Source organism: Barbus barbus (genome assembly GCF_936440315.1).
Source record: "Barbus barbus genome assembly, chromosome: 14".
NCBI lineage: Eukaryota > Metazoa > Chordata > Actinopteri > Cypriniformes > Cyprinidae > Barbus > Barbus barbus.
In genome coordinates this window covers 24538160-24560272 of record NC_136742.1, presented here as the reverse complement: position 1 = coordinate 24560272, position 22113 = coordinate 24538160, and the positions used below count along the sequence as shown (strand labels likewise).

At 35.3% G+C, this 22113-nt stretch overlaps 1 protein-coding gene across 1 annotated transcript; it reads right to left on the bottom strand.

The window, feature by feature from the left end:
* Positions 1 to 8729: 8729 nt before the first annotated feature.
* LOC306879907 (C-C motif chemokine 13-like) lies at positions 8730 to 9939 on the bottom strand. Its single transcript, XM_079433146.1, has 3 exons — positions 9455 to 9939; positions 9173 to 9284; positions 8730 to 9085 (listed from the first exon to the last, which is right to left on the bottom strand). The coding sequence occupies exons 1-3, from the start codon at positions 9522 to 9524 to the stop codon at positions 8956 to 8958; spliced, it is 312 nt and encodes a 103-aa protein (XP_079289272.1). The 5' UTR covers positions 9525 to 9939; the 3' UTR covers positions 8730 to 8955.
* Positions 9940 to 22113: the final 12174 nt, after the last annotated feature.

Here is a 22113-nt window from a genome sequence, read left to right as displayed (position 1 = left end):
ATTTAAAAATCCAAATGCATTGTACTCTATATGGTGCTGTATTGTATAGTACACTGTGCAACGATTCATATCCTAATTTGCAGTACTGCATGTCTTGCTATAGAGCACAATTTTAAGTTCTAGAAATTCTCTTCTGTCTGAGCTACAAAACAATACTTAAAGTAACATTTACAGTAGGTGCCATACACAAAATATGTAATTATTGATATAATATAATTTATTATATATTTATCTATGATGATTGTTGATGTAGTAGTAGCCTACTCTACATTAACAGTTGTCAAGGTTTCCTTGGTCCTGATGTCTCAACACTGTAGATAAGAAATGCTGTAGTTATTCTTATCCTGGCCGCATGCAGAAGTGAGTGGATCTGTATGGCACAAATGAAAGAGAGCTCCTTTATAATATATAATACAGAAATTAACTTGTTTTGTATTTATAAAGCAATTGTTTTAAGTATATTTGAAGTTTGTTTGTTTTTTTTCCTCCAGTATATTATGTTCCAGACGTGGCTCCAATGTCATGCATATCAAAGCTAAAAATTATTAAAAAGTAATCTTAATGAATTTAATTAATAACTGTACTGGACTATTGGATTTAGTATATTTCTATGCATGCTCACTATTTGGGATCTGCATTTTTCTGGGTTCACCAAAAAAAAACAGAAATAGTTGCCATTCATACAATAGTTGTATAGTATGCAACATAGTTACCTGTTACATCTGGGATATTACATTTTATTACATAACTCGACAATAAGGATACTTCTGGCCCAGTGTTTGTGGTTTTTACATTAGAACATTTCACATTACATTTTACATTGTTGACTATGATAAAAATAAATAAAAAATGTTAACAGACAACTTAAAAGAGGAGAAAATCTAACCGGTCATGTGACTCTTCAAAGTGGACTAGACACATTTCCTCCAGTCGGTGGAGTGGTGTAGTATCTGATGTTCTGACTGACTCTGATGCTTTCCTTTAAAGAGGGAAGAACAATGTCATTTTAATAATGTCCGCTAAAGGTTTAGATAATATTAAGACTTCCTGAGTTAACAGATATCAGATATTAACAGATATTATTAACAGATAGTTTCTGCTGTTCTGAATGACCCTGACACTTTCCTTTCAGGAAAGAATAACAATATAATGTTTTACAATGCTTGCTAAGATAGGCTACCATAAAAAAGGAGAAATTCTAACCAGTCTTGTGACTCTTTGAGGTGGACTAGAGTTGTTTCCTCAGGTTGGTGGAATGGTGTAGTTTCTGATGTTCTGACTGACTCTGATGCTTTCCTTTCAGGAGAGAAGAACAATATCATTTTTGACAATGCTTGCTAAAGGTTTAGATAATATTAAGACTTCCTGAGTTAACATATCCTAAAAGAGGAGAAAATCTGACCAGTCTTGTGACTCTTTGAGGTGGACTAGAGTTGTTTCCTCAGGTTGGTGGAGTGGTGTAGTTTCTGATGTTCTGATTGACTCTGATGCTTTCCTTTCAGGAGGGAAAACAAAATTATAATTTTGACAATGCTTGTCAAGCATTTAGATAATATTAAGACCTGCCAATATTTGTATCTAAAGTTCTTGCTTGATTTTTTTAAAATTTCTGAATGAATTATATGATCATATTTTCTGCTCAGTCAATTACAGACATTCACAAGGTACCTGTAACCCAGTATTGTTCTGTTTTAAAAAATGTAAAAGCATTATATATATACTGTTACATGCAGTTTACTTTGCTTCTGTGTCCACTTTAACAAGGGCAACTGGCCTCTCTGGTTTGGTGTGAGGATATAATTCACGTAAGTCCACCAGGCGCATCAGCCTCTGAACCCATCTCTCTGACAGGTCAACACATATCTCCCTTTGAGCTTTTGTGATGAAACTCAAAGATAAGATGGTTAATGATTTTATATAACTGATTTACAATTATAAATGATTCTAATTAAGACATGACAAAAATACTTACATGACACCACTCCTGTGGCATTCAAGATGGGTAGTATGATAATTCTCAATCTGCTTTTCTGGGATTTTTATATTGTAAAAAGAAAAGCAGCACTTGTCGGGACCTTGACTGACTGCAGGAAAATATTCAGATGAAAAATGCAATGTAATTAACATTGCGTTCAAACCCAGATACATTTAAAGGGGTCATGAACTGAGAAATTGAATTGTCCTGGATATTTTGACATGTACGAGTTCATTGTTTTATAAAAACATCCTGTAAGTTTCAGAACTCAAAACTTCCTTGTTAGTCCAAAAACAGCTTTTATTGAAACCAAGCTCAGAAGTTGGCTCGTTTCAGAATTTGTCCTGTTATGAAGTCATAGTGCAACAAAGACCACCTCCTCAGAATTAGATCAATGCCTACTTACATCATTGCAGCTAAAATAAAAATATTTTTACCTTCCAAATGATCCTAATGCCAGGAAGGTGGTTATTTATTTTCAACTATGTGGATGCTTGGGCAAGCGTTCAAATCAGAGGGCTAAAATCGGGGTAGAAAATAGCCTTTTATTTCTAAATTGACAATTTTTGTGTAAAAATCATACTAACATTATAAGTGTGACTCAGGAAACAAAAAATGCAATTCATGACCCCTTTAATAATCTGGAAAATGTCTCATAAATGTATGTTAAATTGTTAGCAGTTGTTTATCCAGACATTTCCAAAGAAAAATCAAGTAATAAAAAAGACGCACATTCACTTTGAGCAAGTGAGCAGAAGGTGAAGAGAACAAGACCGATGATGAAGATGCAGTAGGGCCTCATGTTTAGGTATGTCACTGGTTGTTGATCAGATCTCGATGTGCAGGTTGCTGTATCAGTGGCTGGTAATGTTGTGTGTGATCTCCTCATTGATACTATACAAACATACAAGTCTATACAAATCAATGTTCTGTCCAGCAAAAAATAAGTGACATCACATACATATGGAAAAATTATGATGTGATTTGCAGAGGTGGTGTCCTGCGCAGCTCTCCCCACTTCTGTGAATCTAGCTTAAACTGCACAAAGTCCAGGTTCAAAATGTTTTAAAATTCAGTGTATCTTCACAAGAAGATACACTGAAGTTCAATGCAATACTGTAAGTCTTGTTGTACAAAGGCAAAATGATGGCGGAAAATGAGACTGGTGCTTGATGCAGTAAATGGCGAGCTCTATTGGTCAAGGTGGAAAAGTAGTTGGTATGAAAGTGATTAATGGGAAACTCCTCTGAGCTTCACCAATCTTTTAACATGGTATTAAACTTGTATGCTGTGAAATGATGCAGCGTTAGAATGTTTAGAGTAAAACATTTTTTTATTAAATGCGTATTTTGTTGGATATGTTTCTAAATGCTTCTCATTAATGTTTAATTGATTAATTGTTTAATTGGCTGCCCACTGCTGCGGGTGTGTGTTCACTACTGAGTGTACACTTGGATCGGTTAAATGCAGAGCACAAATTCCGAGTATGGGTCACCATACTTGGCCACACACCACTTCCCTTTCCTTTCCCTTTAATGATCAGTGTTGGGGGTAACGCATTACAATTAACACGAGTTTTTTCAAGTAACTAGTAAAGTAACTAGTACTTTTTAATTTACAAGAAAATATCTGAGTTACTTTTTCAAAAATTGTTAGTTGTTTTCCCATTGATTGCATTAATTCATCCCACTCGCAAAAAACAGATATAGTATTCATCAAAGTGAATTAAAACAGTGAAATGCAAACTCAGAATATGACACAAACCTGCAATAATTAAATGTTAAACAACACAAATGTCTCTAATCCCATTTTATTAACCAATGTCTTTGCTGCTGACATTTGATGATCCAGTTCAACCTACTAATAAGCAAAAAGGACTTTAGATAAACTAACAATTGTGCTCCATTGTTTTTTTTTATTACTGAAGAGTGTTGAACCCTCTTCTCCTGCGTTCTACTTTACAGACGTGAATTTACTTTTCCTTCAGCCTGAGGTTTATTCATTACACTTTTTGGTGTGAAAGGGCTTTTACATTTGCTATAAATAGAACTTCTTGTATTAAAAACAATCAATCTCTGCTCAAATTTAAATGGTAACGCAAAAGTAACGTAACGCATTGCTTTCCTTAAAGTATCTAAGTAACGTAATTAATTTCTTTTTTAGGGAGTAACGCAATATTGTAATGCATTACTTTTAAAAGTAACTTTCCCCAACACTGTTAATGATAATGGAAATATTTGTTGGTTATGGTAAATGTGTCAATTGGAGTGAAAAAGAGACCAATCGGCAATATATTATATGAGGATACGCAATGCCTGAACCCAATTCTCTTTTGCATGATTGCGAAGTTAGAATTTCAAAGCGAATGATTTAAGATTTCATAATTATACAAAAGCTTACTACAAAAAGTACTTACATGAGACCATTTCTGGGGTAACCTTGGTGTGCTTTATAGGAATCCACGACAATTTTACTTGAGAGCTGTTTTTGGAGAAGAAAAAACAGCACTTGCCTAAAACATAAAAAAAGAAGACAGCCAATGAAGATGCATTAAAGCTTGATGTTCAAGACTTTGGTCAGTTGTTTAATGCATCTTGCCGTTTCTTGTGTTGTCGCTGGCTGATCGTAATGCATGTGTTCATCTCACTGGTGGTGCATGGTTGTGTCTATAAGTGGGCCTGTTTTTCCACTACACGTCATAGGGGTTTAGAGAAACCACAGTGAGGTCTATAAATAATACTAATACTTCTTTTAGTAAGTACAAATTGTTCTCTGCATATTACCTTGAACATATTCTAAGTTTCCAAGGCTATTCACTTTAAGATTATATCATGCTAAACTGTTCGCAAGATAAGGAGTAGTAGGTGTAAAATAGTAGTATACATTGTAAATGGAAAGAGAAACAGATGTACTAAACTATTTCCTGCAAATATATGTTTGAAAACGTGCAATTGTGGGCTATAGTGTCCACAACCCACTGCACTACAGATGTTTCATTTTCATTTTTTCAGTTTCATTTGAAATAAACCTTGTTGATTCCATGCCATGAGAAATGTAGGGTGTTCTGGAGGCAAAGGTTTGAAAGTTAATAAAAGGCCCACTTGGCCTTTCTCAATATTTACATCAACAAGCTACATTATAATTGTGATAAAATGGCGACCTCTAGCAGTCAGAAAAAGCAACTGGCCAGCAGGCCTGGTATCCACTGGCCAGGGTTCTCTAACCCTGCTCCTGGAGCTCTCCCGTCCTGCAGAGTTCAGCTCCATCCCCAATCAAACACACTTGAACCAGCAAATCAAGGTGTTCAGGGTTACTTGATAATTACAGACAGGTGGTTTGGAACTGAAGACAGCAGGTAGTTCCCAAGATCAGGGGCACGTTCAGGCGCACAACGTTTTGCTACAGTTTCCGGGTTGAACGACATGTTTCCTGGAAACGGTGTGCAACGGGGTTTGAGATTCGTTTTCTCTTGTTTGGTGGGTGTGTCAAATATGTCAGCCCAATCAGCAGCAACGTGTATATAAACCACGAGGTATTAAAGAGTGAAGTCGTTTACAAATGTGTCCGCTGCAACTCGGTATACGCAACAATTGAAGATATTAGAAGACATGTTTGTGTTAAGAGTTTTATAGTAACATAGCATATCAACATGATGATGATGAATTTGTAAGTAAATGTAATTAACATCAAAATAAATTCACAAGAGCAAGTATATTGTTTGCACATGTTTATTTACATTAAAGGCAAATAACTGAAATAATAAGAGCACAAGTATAGACCTGGAACTTCTTTAAGTCTGTCTAAATATGTAGTAATTGCAATGTCTTCTGGTCCATATCCTTTAGGAAGGACACTGATTAATGTAATATAAAAATACTACACATAGTTATATATTTTGCTATTGTATTGTGGAGTGACACTTTCATAAACCTTTCTATGCTCCTCTTATTATATAATGATAAATACAATATCATACCACAACAACAGTGATCAGCAATAATGATACGCTTAATACTCACAATAAAAATAATAAGGTCATATACTGTAGATCATAACACAGTCTCGGAGGTAAGAATGGATTATCCTTCACCTGAAATATTTGTCTTTTCATCCTGGAATGCGAGGCAAATGTAGGATCACAATAATTAGGAACCACAGTTAGGAACCACAGTTCCCTTCACTCGATAGGGATGTTCTCTTTTATTCTGGACGGCAAGGGCGGTGACTAACATCGAGCGTATTTTGCAGTATTAAACATATATATACCGATTTCATCAGGCTCCGAAAATTCTTCAAAAAGAACACAAAGAATGGCCTTCTCAGCTGCCATGTTAGCAACTCTTGCGTCATCAGAACAGAGTGTTCAACGCACCACTGTTTCTATAAACAATAAACGTTCAATAAACGTTTTGCACCGTTTTGTCGGGCTGAACGCAGGTCAGGGCTGGAGGCCTCTGCTCCAGGCTCATCTGGAGATGAGAAAAAGGTTGATTTCAGGCATTGTTGTCAACACTGTGCAGTATTGTAATCGTTTTGTATTAGCCTAGACTAGCATAGGTTACTCACTCATGTTTTTTCTGCTGTACCTTATACCTATTTATCTGAATGCCTGTAATCAATCAGGCTAAACTGTTCAGACAATTAATCATATTACACAAACCATGAATTGTTTTGAATATGTGAACAGCTGCAGTTTATGCTTAACACTGAAACTGTATTGCCTTTTCGAAATAATTAATTATACAGGTTGCAGTTTGAGGAGAATGCACAAATATTTTTAGTACCATTCGTTCACACATTGTCTCAAGGATACGCCCACAATATGTGAAATTCATGAATATTCATGTCAGCACCACTCAGTAGAACCAAATATCTCAGGAACTGAACATATTTTAATACCAGGCTCCAAATGAAGAAGAGAAGGAGAGAAGTGAAGGCAAACAGAATGAGCGGCACAACATAGCGATGTGAGAAGATGGGTCTGTCTGATGAAAGAAAGGAAAGATGACTCATTATGAGCGGAAAATGAAAAATATTTGCAGCTCATCATCAGCATCAAGCGAGAACAGCAAAATCATCATCTAATACAGAAGAGGTTACACATAAAAAAAAGAAAAAGGCAACTAAATTAATCAATATATGAATAAAAAAGAGTGCATGTGTGGGATGAAACATTGAATTGAAATAGCCCTGAAAATATGAAGAGGAAACCTGAGAAAGAGACATTTAAAGAAACCAGAGATAAAGAAGTGCAGTGAAGACAGACGAAGAGTTATTCAAATGAAAAATAAGAAAAGAAAATGTATTTTTTTGAAATTGGGACAAACCAGTATGTGTGAACTGAAAACAATGCAAAGAACCGCATAAAGAAAGATACAAAACAAAAACTGTAAACAGAAAAGATAATTTGGAAAAACTAGAAATATAGAATGCTTGAAAAAAAGGAAGATAGATAAAAGCTGAGAGAAAAGAGAAAGGGGGGGGGGGGGGGGGGGGACTAACAGAAGTACGACAGGCCTCTAGACAGGAAAGAACACATGATGATATGAAAAAAGAAAAAAAATGTCAAGAACAAGTGCGGAGTAAGTGATTATTATGGAATTATATTTAAATAAGTAAGATTTAAAAAGCAAAAAACTATTTACACTGATACAAAGAACAGTAACAGAATTTATAATATTATAATCAGTAATAGTTTATGTTGGGGTAACAATGTCAAAAGTTTGAATATGAAATGGGAAAAAAATGTCAGCCACAGATTCACACAGTGGTAACAACCAACCACACGAATGCTGGCATCAGCCTCAGCGTGCATGAAGGAGCGATGATTAGTGGATCAAAAGAGTCAACAGGAAACTTATTTATTTTATTTTTTTCTGCAAATGTCTTGTTTTATATTATTTAATTTACATGAAGTTAACTATCCCCATCACACACACATACTCCCACTCTCTTACAAGCATGCATGTGCACACAACCCACACACGTATTTGTCTATAATATAAATCCCAATATAATATATTATAACATAAGTATTAAAATAGTTTGAAAGTTGTATCAATATTTATTTTAAATAGTTTTAGAATAATTACAGTACAGCTTAATAGAAAGCACCCACAGAAAAGCTCAGTGATACACTTTAATTGATTTGATTTATTTATTTTTGTCTGCACAGTCTGACAGTGGCATTGCCGCCTTATGTAACAGTTATATCGAAGGTAATAATAACCTTAATAATACAGTAGAAATAACTCACCCTCATATCTTTTTGTCTTTGCATACAGAACATATTAAGCTTCATTTCCATGGCATGGAATGTTTTCTCTATACATGAATGCACTAAGCATTATCAAGATAGAGAGGCTTACACAAAAAAAAAATATCTGTAGCATATTTTTATAGTGACAAAGTACTCTCTTATGAAAGTCCAACTGATCTTTATTGGATCCGTACAATAAGTAAAAAAATAAAATGTGCTCCATGTGGTAGCATCCAAATGAGCCAAAAAAACCCTATAAATAATTTTTCACAATTATTATATAATTATATTGACATAACTGATGTAATTGTCGAAATAAAAACCCAAGTGCATTTTACAAGTGTAGGGACGAGCATTGTTATTGTAAGCAGTATCAGTATTCACGTTGCAATTGTTAATTATTAAATACTGGTTCTTTAAATTTCTATTTATTTTTTGTTAATTTTGTATTTATATTTTTTTTCTTCAAAAAAGGACAACATTGACAAAATCCAGTGTCTTTCCATGATCTTTATTTTGCGTATAGTGAAGTTACATATTCAGATTACATTTCTATCGTAAAAAAGCTTTGAATATATTTGATTATATATCACAGTCTTCTTAATTGATTAACATCGTTGTGCAGGTGCATGCATATTATTACTTTTAAATAAAATCAGCTTAAAATCAGTTTGAAAACTGTTCAGTTCAATAGTTTGAAAAGTGAAGAGCTGTTCACATCTTATTCGCTGTCTCCAGAGCTGCTATGTGACATCTCCTTCATGTTTCGAGCATCCACCAGGTTTATCAGTCTATCAACCCATCTCTCTGTTGGGTCAACACAGATCTCTTTTTGACCTTTTGTGATGATACTGAAATTTCAAAAGAGAAGACAGTTTATGATTTCGCATAACTAATTCACAGTTCATTTTATTTAAGACATTACAAAAAATACTTACATGACACCCCTCCCGTGGCACTCAAGATGTGTAGTATGATAACTCTCAACCTGCTTAACTGGGATTTTTACATTGGAAAAAGTAAAGCAGCACTTGTCGGGACCTTGGCTGACTGCAGGAAACAAAAGAAAAGAAAATTGTGTTAAAAACACTTAATATAAATCAATATATGAATGGGATACATTTAAAATTCAAGGAAACGCTTAACAAATATACATGAAATTATTAATAGTCTATTGTTTATCTAAAAACTAAATTCAAGAAATAAAGAAAAAGACGCACATTCACTCTGAGCCAGTGAGCAGAAAGCGAAGAGCACAAGGCAGGCGATGATGATGCAGTGGGGTCTCATATTTGGGTCTGTGGTCGGTCGCTGATCAGATCGTGATGTGCTGGTCGCTCTATCGGTGGCTGATAGTCTCGAAGATGATCACCTTACTGATGCGGTCCGCTTTATAAAGGGGTGAGCTTGTACTTTCCACTCTACAGACCTATAGGGGTTCAGTCCGACGAGGAACAAGTGACATCACACGCACGGGGAAAACCGTGATGTGGCCTGCAGAGGTAGTACTTCCTGTTGTACCCTTCCCCAATTCTGTGAATCTACTCTAAATCGCTGACACAGAACAAGAGAAATGTGGTCGATTTGAGTTTGTCATATTTTGTTTCTTATTTAATTTCCATCCAAATTACATTAAAAGCATCTTTACATTTATGATGGACCCTCATAAGGACCCTCATGTGCAAATTACCTGTCTTACATCAGCATTTCTTACAAAGCTCTCAAGTGCTGTGCAATGCAAGAAAAGTCCCTTTCTGCAAATGCATGGTGGAAAATGAGTCTGGGGCTCAATGCAGGAAATGGTGAGCTCTACTTATCGGTGAAGGTAGAAAAGTGGTTGAACTGAAAGTGTTTTGTGTGGTTAACAGATTTGCACACAGTGTGATCCGAATGCAGATAATATCAGCGCGTACTCGCTTTATATCACATACGTTTATACCACATAAATAATGCCTTATCATGTTAAAAATCAATTCAATCAGACATATGAAAATGACTACTTACTGAGTAACATTTATGAGTTTTCTTTCCGAAGATTCCTTGGTTCTTATTAAATTGTTCCTTTCATTACTTTTAGTTTTTCCACTTATCTTATTTTGGGCTGCACGTGTCAGGTCATTGTTCCTCTGTACCCACTGGCCGCACATTACAGCACCTCCTCGAACACCATTGCACTTTTTCTTACCTGTTTAAAACACACATGACTATGAAGTCAGATATTCCAACAAATAAAATAAAAAGTACAAATAAATACCATGGACTGTATATAATTAGTGTGTTTCAAACATGACCTCCACCACAACAACATAAAAACCATTTCATCAGTTTTGCAGGATAGTTTGCGACTCATATTTAGTGATATGATTAATGCAACTTGTCTCTAGCAATGTGTCAGCATTATATTCAGAATCGTTACATCCTGTTCTTAGTGTTCATGATGCATACTGCATAAACTTTGGTCTTCATTTGTACTCTTGACTTCCTGCAAAGGTTTACTCAAAGGTGCATGCTCATACTTCACAAAAAAAAAAAAACACCTTTATGTCGTTCCAAGCCTATGTGACTTTATTTCTTCCGTGGAACACAAAATATATTTTGACAAATGTCTCAGTGTATTTTGTCAGTTTAACATGTTTTTCACACATGTTTTGGACCCCATTTACTTTTATTGTATGAACAAAAAGAGTTCAAACAATCATCAAAATATCTTCTTTAGTGTTTCACAGAAAGTCATACAGTTTTGGAAGGACATGAGGGTGAGTAAATGATGGCAATTTTATTTTTGGGTGAACTATGCCTTTAAATGATGTTAGAAATCAAATCTCTCTAGAAGAAAATGACTCTAAATATAATATAAAATATCAACACACCAAAACCAAACCAAAATACAAATATTTCCTATAATTCTGTATAGCAGGAAAAAAATATTCTAGTTATCCGTTTCTAAAGGGGCCATTAGTATTTAAACCCAGCTTTAAAATGTAGTTTACAATATATGGTTGCTTGTCCGACAATGTACATGCAAAAAGATCAGGAATCTATCTACACATGTGGTCAGAATTGTTAGTACCCTTGGTAAATATGATCAAAGAAGGCTGTGAAAATATATGTGCATTGTTAATCCTTTTGATCTTTTATTTTAAAAAAATCACAAAAATCTAACCTTTCATTGGAGAATAAAAATTTAAAATGGGAGGAAATATCATTATGAAATAAATGTTTTTTTCTCAAATACATGTTGGACACAATTACTGGTACCTCTAGAAATTCTTATGAGTAAAATATATCTGAAATATATTCCCATTCATATTCACAATTTTGAGCACTCCAGGGTGATTATGAACATGAAATTATCCAGCCATGGCTAAAACAAAGCCCAGATTCCCTTAATCATCCATCACAATGAGAAAAACCAAAGAATATATTTCTGATGTGCACCAAAAGCTAATTGATCTTCACAAATTAGAAAGTGGCTTTAAGAAAAGAGCTAGAGCAGTGATAATTCACATTTTCACCATCAGGGCAATAATTAAGAATTTCCAATCAACATAAAAAGTTATGAATCTGCCTGGAAGAGGATGTGTGTCTATATTGTCCTAATGTACGGTGAGAAGGAGAGTTTGAGTGGCTAAAGACTCTCCAAGAGTTTTGGGGTCAGAAAACCTTTACAAAAATTATCAAACAGCCCCTACATCACCACATGTTGTTTGGGTGGGTTTCAAGAAAAATTCTCCTAGCTCATCCAAAAACAAACTCCAGCATATTCAGTTGTCAGACACGACTGGAACTTCAAATAGGACTGGCTTCTATGGTCAGATGAAACTAAAAAATGAGATTTTTAGCAGCAAACACTCAAGATGGGTTTGGTGAACACAGGGATAAAAAGTACCCCATGTGTACAATGTAATATACTGCTGTATTTTTAATGTTGTGGGCCTATATTTCTGCTGGAGGTCCTGGACATCATGGATTCTATCAAATACCAACAGATAAAAAATCAATAAGTGACTAACTCTGTTAGAAATCTTATAATGGGCCATGTTTGGATCTTCCAACCGTATAATAATCCAAACACAAACCTCAAAAACAACACAAAAATGGGCCACTGAGCACAAAACCAAGCTTCTGCTATGGCCATTCCAGTCCTCTGACCGGAACCCTGTAGAAAATGAGTGAGGTGAACTGAAGAGAAGAAGCACCAACATGGAGCTGGGAATCTAAAGGGTCTGGAGTGATTCTGGATGAAGGAATGGTCTCTGATCTCTTGTCAGGTGTTCTCTAACCTCATCAGGCATTATAGGAGAAAGTTTAGAGCTGTTAATCTGGCAAATTAAGGTTTCAAAAAGTATTGAATAAAAGGGTGCCGTTAATTGTGGCCAATGTGTATAAGAGAAAAACATTTATTTCATAATGATATTTCCCCACATTTTAAATTCTTAAGGTTAGGTTTTTGCGAATTTTTTAAATAATAGATCAAAAGCAAAACAATGCAGATTTATTTCCACAGCCTTCTTTGATCATATTTACCAAGGGTACCAACAATTCTGACCATGTGTGTATTTATGTAGACAGATCAATAGATAGATAGATAGATATGATTAAAGTTGAGGCTTCAGTTGTCTTTGACTCATGCATAGGCAGGTGTGGGTTTTTGCAAAAGCAAGATATGAAACCACAAAGCTCCAAACAGAACCACAGAGGGAGGTCAGGTTGATGAGAACATCATATTTTTCCCTTTCAACCCCACGCTTACTGGGTACTCAAATGCCAATAATTTCTAAACTTTATATAAATACAATGTATATAAATACTAGTATGTACATGTATTCACATAAATACTAATATTTACTTCTACTACTAAAAATAACAGTTGTTATGATTATTTCATATACACACTGTAAAAAGTGATACCATGCACATTAATGTTCTATGAACTAACCCTTACAAATTACTTTCATCCAATAATACTGAATAGTATAATTATATATTAATAATATACAGTGCCCTCCAAAAGTATTGGAATAGTAAGGCCAATTCCTTTATTTTTGCTGTAGACTGAAAACATTTGGGTTTGACATCAAAAGATGAATATGAGATGAGAGATTAACATTTCAGTTTTATTTACAGGTATTTTCATCTGGATCTGATACACAACTAAGAAGATAGCACCTTTTGTTTGAACCCACCCATTTTTCATGTTATCAAAAGTATTGGAACAGACAGAATTAACAGATTAAAGTGAAAAAGACTTAATATTTAGTTGCAAATCCTTTGCTTTCAATAACTGCATCAAGCCTGTGACCCATTGACATCACCAAACTTTTGCGTTCTTCTTTTGTGATGCTTTTCGAGGCTTTCACCACAGCCTCTTTCAGTTTTGGGGGGTTACTCCCTTCAGTCTCTTCTTTAGCAGGTAAAATGCAGACTCTACAGGGTTTAAGTGTGGAGATTGACTTGGCCAGTCTAAAGCCTTTCACTTCTTGCCCCTGATGAACTCCTTTGTTGTTTTGCCACTATGTTTTGGGCCATTATCTTGCTGCATGATGAAGGATCTCCCGATCAGTTTGGGTGCATCTTTCTGTAAATTGTCAGACAAAATATTTCTGTAGACTTCTGAGTTAATTTTGCTGCTGCCATCATGTGTTACATCATTAATGAAGATTAATGAGCCTGTCCCAGAAGAAGCGATGAAAGCCCAAGCCATTACATTACTTGTGTAATGTGTACTATAATGTACACCTGTGTACACTGTGTTTCAGATGAGCTTGTATGTTTGAGATCATGAGGAGATCCTTTCTTTCTCCAAACTTTAGCCTTTCCATCACTTTGGTCCATAAAATCAGTCCATAAAACCTTGTCCCAGAATTTTTGAGGCTCGTCTCCTGTTCTTCTTGCTAATGAGTGGTTTGCATCTTCTGGTGTAGCCTCTGTACTTTTGTTCATGAAGTCTTCTGCGAACAGTAGATTGTGATACCTTCACTGGAGGTTGTTGCTGATGTCACTAACAGTTGTTTTAGGGTCTTTCTTTACAGCTGTCACAATGTTTCTGTCATCAACTGCAGATGTTTTCCTTGATCTACCCGTTTGAGGTGTGTTACTTAGTACACCAGTGGTTTCTTTCTTCCTCAGGAGATTCCAAATGGTTGTACTTGCTATTGCCAGTGTTTGTGCAATGGTTTGATTGATTTTTCATCTTCTCTCAGCTTCACAATTGCTCGTTTTTCACCCATAGACACCTCTCTGGTTTTCATGTTGGTTACATGTCTAACTAACTATAAATGCAGTCTGCACGGATCTGAAACTGAGCGCAGACATTCAGTGATATTTATTGTTTGAATAATTAATTAATAGGACACAACGGGGCAACAAAACACACCTGTCAGTCACATGTTCCAATACTTTTGGTAACATGAAAAATGGGTGGGTTCAAACAAAAGGTGCTATCTTCTTAGTTGTGTATCAGATCCAGATGAAAATACCTGTAAATAAAAGCTGAAATGTTAATCTCTCATCTCATATTCATCTTTTGATGTCAAACCCAAATATTTACAGTCTACAGCAAAAATAAAGGAATTGGCTTTACTGTTCCAATACTTTTGGAGGGCACTGTATATTATAATATATATATATACACACACATACATTTTTATATTGTATAATATAATATAATAATAGTGATGACTAAAATTAGATTTCTCACCTATGTGTTTTTATAAATAATGATCAATCAAATGAAACTGATTTCCATCCTGGTCCTGCAGCTTAAAGCTTAAAGTCTTTTTAGATGCACTATTAGCTTTGATCTTTGGAGAGCTGGTGTCCTGTGTGCCACCAGAAATATTTGACTTTTTTGTCAAAACCTCTCTGAAACTACATGTTTAAAGACCTTGTAAAAAAATAATAAACCATGCACCTTTTGATCTTACTCACTAATGAGCAGCCTGTAACATCAAAACCAGATGTCAGGATATCTTACAGCAATAAAATAAGTAGCTTCACTGGCTTCAATCATGGAGCCACGTACGAGGCCGTTCAATAGATGAGTCACTAAGAAGCGCTATTGCATGTGAAATAATTTGCCGTCCTCAAATCTCTTGTTATGAGTGCAGTTGATATAACAGATACAGTACATCCCGATGGGTCTTAACTCTCCTATTTGGAGTAATGAACATCGTACTGCTTTATTAGGCTAAATCATTTTCTCACAAATTAAATAAAAACTTGTGATCGGGATTTTTCTGACAAATCAAACTAACTATTATTATTCGGCAGTCCTCAGTGTCAAACATAAACACAGCCACTGAATCAATCACTTTTGATGAAATAGCATGGTCTTAAAAAAAAAACCTACATATCCTGTCATGCTCACAGGCAATTTTTCTCTTCACACAGGATACAAGAAACTGATAAACGGCCTAGAAAAACAGGAATATGTATCTTTCTAAAATTACCGTCTGTATTTTTGACTTTCCTCAACCCTTTCCTTATCTACTTACGTAATAGCTGTCAGAAAGCCTGTGCTGTCATAGGAATGCCCTTTTTCTTTAACTGGATGCTGTTCATCATTGTTATCAATTGAGCAAGAACCTGCACAGTTATGAGAAACAGACAGACTCATTCTTATAAAACCCCTGTGAACCTAAACGTATCATCCATTGTAAGAAGGCAACTCAGTATAGATGGCATGCCAGAAAAGTCAACGATATCTTGAAATTTTAAATAAAACATGTACATTGTTGCATAAGAGTAGTTGATGATAGAAATGTAGATGGGTTTGATCACTCTGACAAATAACTGGATTGATATAAAAGAAAGGAAACCTCTACAGTAACCCATAAAATGGCAAACAGTATTATTTTAGTGTTACTATAATCTTACAGTATTTATTAATATTTTATTTTTTTTAGTTTTCTTTTTATTAAATTTTTTTGCGATTTTTTTTGTTATTTTTACACTTTTTTATTTCAGCTTTATTTAAAATATGTAAAACACATTTGAAACTGTTATTTAGTTTAAATTAACAACAACACTAATGACACGTGAGAATACACAGTAATATGGCACATTTTCTGATCACCTCAGGCAAATGATGTGGTTGTGGTTTTGTCTCTATGAAACGTCCTCATTTTCAAAAAGTTACTAAATGTTACTTTGCAAAACATAACCACAACAAAAAAATTCCTTCTGCCCCAATTTTGTTTCACAGAGTGTGGGAAATCGCCAAATAAAGACAACTGTGCTAGAAAAATGCCATGCGCTGGGTTGAATTCAAGAGGAGAGGAGATAGGGAAACAACTCCATAAGCGGTGTTTTGTTAGCAAATGCCAATGTTGACTGAGTCACTGGCCAACTGTGCACTGAATTTCTGGGATTATCACACTGATAAACCACAGACATATAGCTGTTTAGTTTGGTTAACCAGTGACAACGAGGGGGAAAAACTACAGTAACCATTGTCTACATGGAACAGATATTATAATCATTAGTCACTTCATGTGATGCATATTAGGTCCGGTGTGGCCATGCTTACCAGAAAACATAAAAAATAATCATAACAAATTAATTTCAAAACAAACTCAAGAACAAATGTAAAAATTTTTTATTTACAACTGTTAAAAGGAATCTTTTAGCTAAAATTAATTTCTGTTATTATTTACTCTTTGTGTGTGTGTGTGTGTGTGTGTGTGTTCTGTGTTCTACAGATAAAATAATGGCATGTTTGTTTTGAATGACATGAGGGTGAGTAAATAACAAAATAAGTACAGTTTTTGAGAGAACTATTGCTTTAAAATTCACATTTAGCTTCATATATATTACTTTAAAACATGTCCGAACACACAAATCAGTGTCTTGAAACTCTCCTGATATGGGGCAGGGGTTCTGACCCAGGAGAGCACAGCTGGGAGATCTTTCAGCTGAATTACGGAAAATTCCTCATGAGACGAGACTCTCTAAAAGATCTAAACAAACCCTAACAAGAGCACCAGAAGGCTTCATTTTGGAACAAGATGATCACTAATGCAACCCAAATGTATTATTTGCTTTAAATAAAGTATGGTAGATAAAGAAAGGTATTTCAATGTGTTTTTCTGACTACACAACAACTCCAAAATTCATGTATCTAGTTATTAGCTATTAGAGGTTACATGCTGTTACAATGACCCAGGAAATTCAGTAAGAACTCAGAGCACAGCAGCAATGGCTCATAATTCTTTCCACCTCTCTCAGACCCATAAGATTGCTTGTTCTTCTCGAAAAATATATTTTCAGTATTTTTCTTGATCTATCCCTCATGCGATTATCACCTCATCGGTTCTCTCAAGCTGTAAATCTGCCAAACGAAAAATCACATGTTGAACTTTGCTCAAACACATGGGACTTTTGCGATCATCTTCGTTCCATCCTCCACACATGCCCTCACCTCAAAGGTCAAAGGTCAGTCTTTCAGCACATTACATCTCTGTGTGAGCGCAGCAATAAAATGGCACTTCTAGTAGAAATTCCTCTTTGACATTTCATAGAAGAAGGGCTTTGGTGCATCACCAGTGTTTTGGTTGGCTGCAGAAGGAAGAAGACATTTTCTAAAACAGATATTCACTCAAACTGACATGCAAAGTAGTGATGGCTAAGGCTGTGCTAGGTACAGTCTCATACCTTTAAAAAGATCAAATATGACATGTAAACAGAAGTGCCTTTACTTTTCTAAGTGATCAGACCATTTTTGGCTTGTGAACGAAAAATTCCCAAAGGCCTGCATTGACGGGGTACCTGAACTATACAGTATCAAGGGATGGAAATATCAAAAACAGTATATATATATTTCAATATGTAAATATTGAAAGCAATTGAAATAATATTACATTGTTAATATGACAATATCAAAAAATTTATAAAATGTCCAGGTTAGAAGACACTATGTAAAAGTGATCAAAACACCACTGTGTAGGCTTTACAACAACAGGACAGTGCCCTTGTGTGTCCTTCACCCATGCTAGGAAGAGAAGTTCAAGACTTGGCCATGGCTAAACAAGGTTCCCCTTCTCTGCCCACAGGGATATTGCTCCCGGCCCACTCACAGAGATAGATTTCTACTGCATCCTGTTTCTACTGCTAAACCCTTGGAAAAGACTGAGAACAACTACATATACAACCACAGACATCACAATGTCAGACTGCACGTACACAAGTAACTTTATATAGAAAGGAGCTATTTTGGGTTACTTATAACTGTGTGCTCTGGAATGACCAGCAGATATATCCAACTAAGCTAATATAATATGCTAGAAAAATTATTTTTTACACTCAGCCCTGATATGAAGTGATTTCTTCATGAGAAATCTCAGTGTGCATAAACTGTATGGAAAAGAATCAACTGCCTCTTATCATACTTCATGGTTTAATATACATGAATATTTCTTTGACAAATTTAAGTTAAATTAATTGATGAATGGATTTATTGAGTTGATATCACTCAACCCTAAATTTATATGTAATGGAGAAACATATATTAAACAGACTTACTACAGTAATAAAGGCTTAATATTTTGGTTGTGGTAAAGACCAAAAAAACTAAGAAAAAAAAAAGGAGGCATCTTTAAAGGTGAAGTATGCAGTTCCTGCGCTAGTGGAACTACAAAAATAAAGCAAAACAACCTTTACAAACCACCCTTAATATACGAGTATTATCTTTACAATATTTTATCTCGGGCTTGATAATAAAGAGATACATGTTTGGAAAAAGCCAGTAAAGAGCTAACGTGTGGCAAAAACTTAAGTTTAGCTTACCTGTCCAAAAGAAACTCGCAATTTCTGCGTTTCGATTGAAATTCAAACATTCCATCAAATTTCTCCATCTTGTAACAGCACCGGCAGCGTTTACCCTTGTTTGTTCTCTACCTCTGTGTATTTTGGTAAGTGTTCAGATTTTAGCTTGTAACCAAATCTGATTTTTTTTCCCCCATGTTAGCCTGGGTCCCACTGGATAAACACCCTCTGGCTCAGTCTGCTGAAGAAGCCACGCCCCGACTCTCGCTATTGGTCAAGCTGGAATGATTGACGTATCTGATCTGACCGCTCTAAATATTTTGATGGTGTTAGGGAGGCTCAGTGTTGTTTACACTTTTGGGGTAGATAAACCCATGCATACTTATAGTAGTGAATGAACAATAAATTGGGTTAATTTAAGAAGATGTGTTTTGACATAAAAAGCCTTGCAAACTTCACATTTAAACTTTAACCTTTAATCAAAGCATTATATGTACTACTCATAGTCGTGCATTAGGGGGAGACAAATACTCACAAACTCCAATTATGACTCGCGCTGTTTTTGAGTGACACCATTTTTGTTAAGAATGATGCAAACTATTTTTTTTTCATAATCAAACCAAAACACACCATATCAACAAATAGGTAATCTCCATAAACATTCTATGGAACGGTCAGTGCACACAGCTCCAAATAGATGGTTTTGTGCTTCTAATCTACACCAAATACTATACAAAATTTCCAGAGATTGAGTGTTCAACTCAGCACAGAGATGTTAATCATGTTTTCCACATATTAAGAGACATTCTTGAGAGTGTCTTCAGGTCAGAGAGCTGAGTAACACACTCGTGAGGCCTCGTGGCCCGGGTTCAGCGCTCCTCTGCATTTCTATCAGCCAGCTCATCTTCAGCTCTGTCAAGCAAGGGCTCTACATGTCTGAAACAATTAGCAATGTGATGGGAGCTTTCATGAGTACAAAAGCCTAACCTTGACACCCGTGACACAGTCTTTCAGTTCGGCCAAAGGGTAATGTGAACAGCACTTTCTAAGAATAGAGTATTCTTTGATGTGTCCTTACATTAGTGAAACGTTAAACTATTACTAAATTATTTCTGAACCTGATAAGGAAATAAATTAACATAGTGATTTAGAAAAACAAAAAAACATTTTCTCAATTTTTATGCGAAAGTGTATTGTTGACCGTATTCATGCATGCAGCTCAACCATTCAGCCTTGAATTTATTTAATTGAAATTTAGGTTTATCAACATCTATAAACCAGCATTTGGTCCCAAACTAGCTAGAACCTGTCAGTCTGCAAATTTATCACCCATTCTGCAAGTGTTTTTTGATTTAGTAAATCTTATTTAAATTAAGATGTTTGTTTAAATTTTAATGCAATAGTAAAAACAAATAACGACTGATCATGGTTTTAAAACTTGGCCCAAATTTCGATAAATTTCAATAATTTTGTACCTACTTGTGTATGCAAGTCCCTTCAGTTTCTTAGTCTAGATTTTATTTATTGACATTACATTTGACAAACGTTCTATTTACCAATAGGAAATCAGGCTTAGTCTGCAGCACACAGACATTGCCTTTAATAACTGAGTTTGTTCGTACTTCTACATACTCATAAGAGGAGTCTACACCCGATGACCCTGCATAAACACACACAAGAATGTTTTCCCTTGCACTACTTATTTTTCTCTCCAGTGTAAAACACAGTTTAGAATATGATAATTTGTCTTGACAGATCAAAATTAGTTTGGTTGCCAACAAGATACATGGAACCACTTGCATAATGTAGAATAATTGGGAACAGAAGTTAGAGCTGTATTGTCTCATTTTTATTATATCTTTCACTATCTGTGCTCAGACTCTTTACAGCTGCATTCCTTAGCCATGGTTGATTTTATCAGCATTATTAATGAAGTATGTATTTGATAAGTTCTGACATTTCTGTACAGTATATCCTCCTCTCTGATATCCTTATCTCGAAAACCATATACAATTCTGTCAAATTGAAAATAATCAATTTCTTGCTGCCATACTCACAGCCCGAGGACTCTGAAGATTTAATATTTAATATTTTTCACATTTAAATCTGGCAATTTCAAACTGCATTAACTCTAAACCCAGTGTGTTTTCTTTGGATTATTTCCCCTTTTTAATAAACGTTAGGTATTCACTTTGTAAAATCTTATCTATATGTGCCAACCTCGCACATCCCAGTCACTCTTTCACATACATACTATACACAAGGACACATGTGAGTCCCTAACCAGCTGTGATGAAGTGCTGCTCTTCCTGAGGGATTTCTCTAGAGCGCCGGATGTTTGGGAGCTTTCGAATCGTGAACATCTTCCTCTTCCTCTCATGGTTCAGCATGGGAAGGACTCAAAGTCAGGGGATGAACAACCTGTATGTAGTTATTTATTTATGAAATAAATACTTATATTTTTATTATCAATTATTTTGAGTGACTCATAAAAAAGGTTTCAGTCAAGATTATTTTGTCTAATTTTACCACATGACATGCATATCAGTGGTGCAATAGACTACCTGCTGATTTGATTTTACATACATTTCCATTTTAAGTTGTTTAGCACAAGCAAGGCAAACATTCTTTTAACTATTTATTCAACAAATTTTTTGTTGTAAGAATGTCTGCTGTGGAAAGATGTAGGCCTTGACTTTGTAATTCCATAACCCTTCATTTTGACCTATTCATTTGTGGCTTTTCTTGAGTGTTTCAGGTCATTGTCTTGTTATTACTATGTCCACTTGTGGTTCAGCCTCAGCTTTTAGACAGATGGTTTCACATTCCCCTAAACTATTTTCTGGTTCCAGTGATGGCAGGCTGGCCAGACCCCAAGGCACAACAGCAGCCCAAAACCATAACCAAGCATTACAGATGGTCCGAGGTGCTGCTACTGGCCAAAGGCAATCCTTGTTTTTTGCCAAACATGTCAGGCTTTGGTGCCAGTGAATTCTAACTCTGTCTCATCTGTCTCACAACACACTGTTCCAATACTCCTTAGATGTTGTCTGGCAAACATGACTGATGAATCTGCAGTATAAATCCTGTAGCCTCATTGATCAGCTCGTGGGGT

What these genes read in the sequence shown, in the direction of transcription:
- LOC306879907 (XM_079433146.1), bottom strand. Translation starts at nt 9,524, where the DNA reads ATGAGACCCCACTGCATCATCATCGCCTGCCTTGTGCTCTTCGCTTTC. An exon ending in CTCACTGGCTCAGAGTGAAT is followed by an intron (nt 9,285 to 9,454) that starts GTGCGTCTTTTT and finishes TGTTTCCTGCAG; the next exon opens with TCAGCCAAGGTCCCGACAAG. An exon ending in TGCCACGGGAGGGGTGTCAT is followed by an intron (nt 9,086 to 9,172) that starts GTAAGTATTTTT and finishes TTGAAATTTCAG; the next exon opens with TATCATCACAAAAGGTCAAA.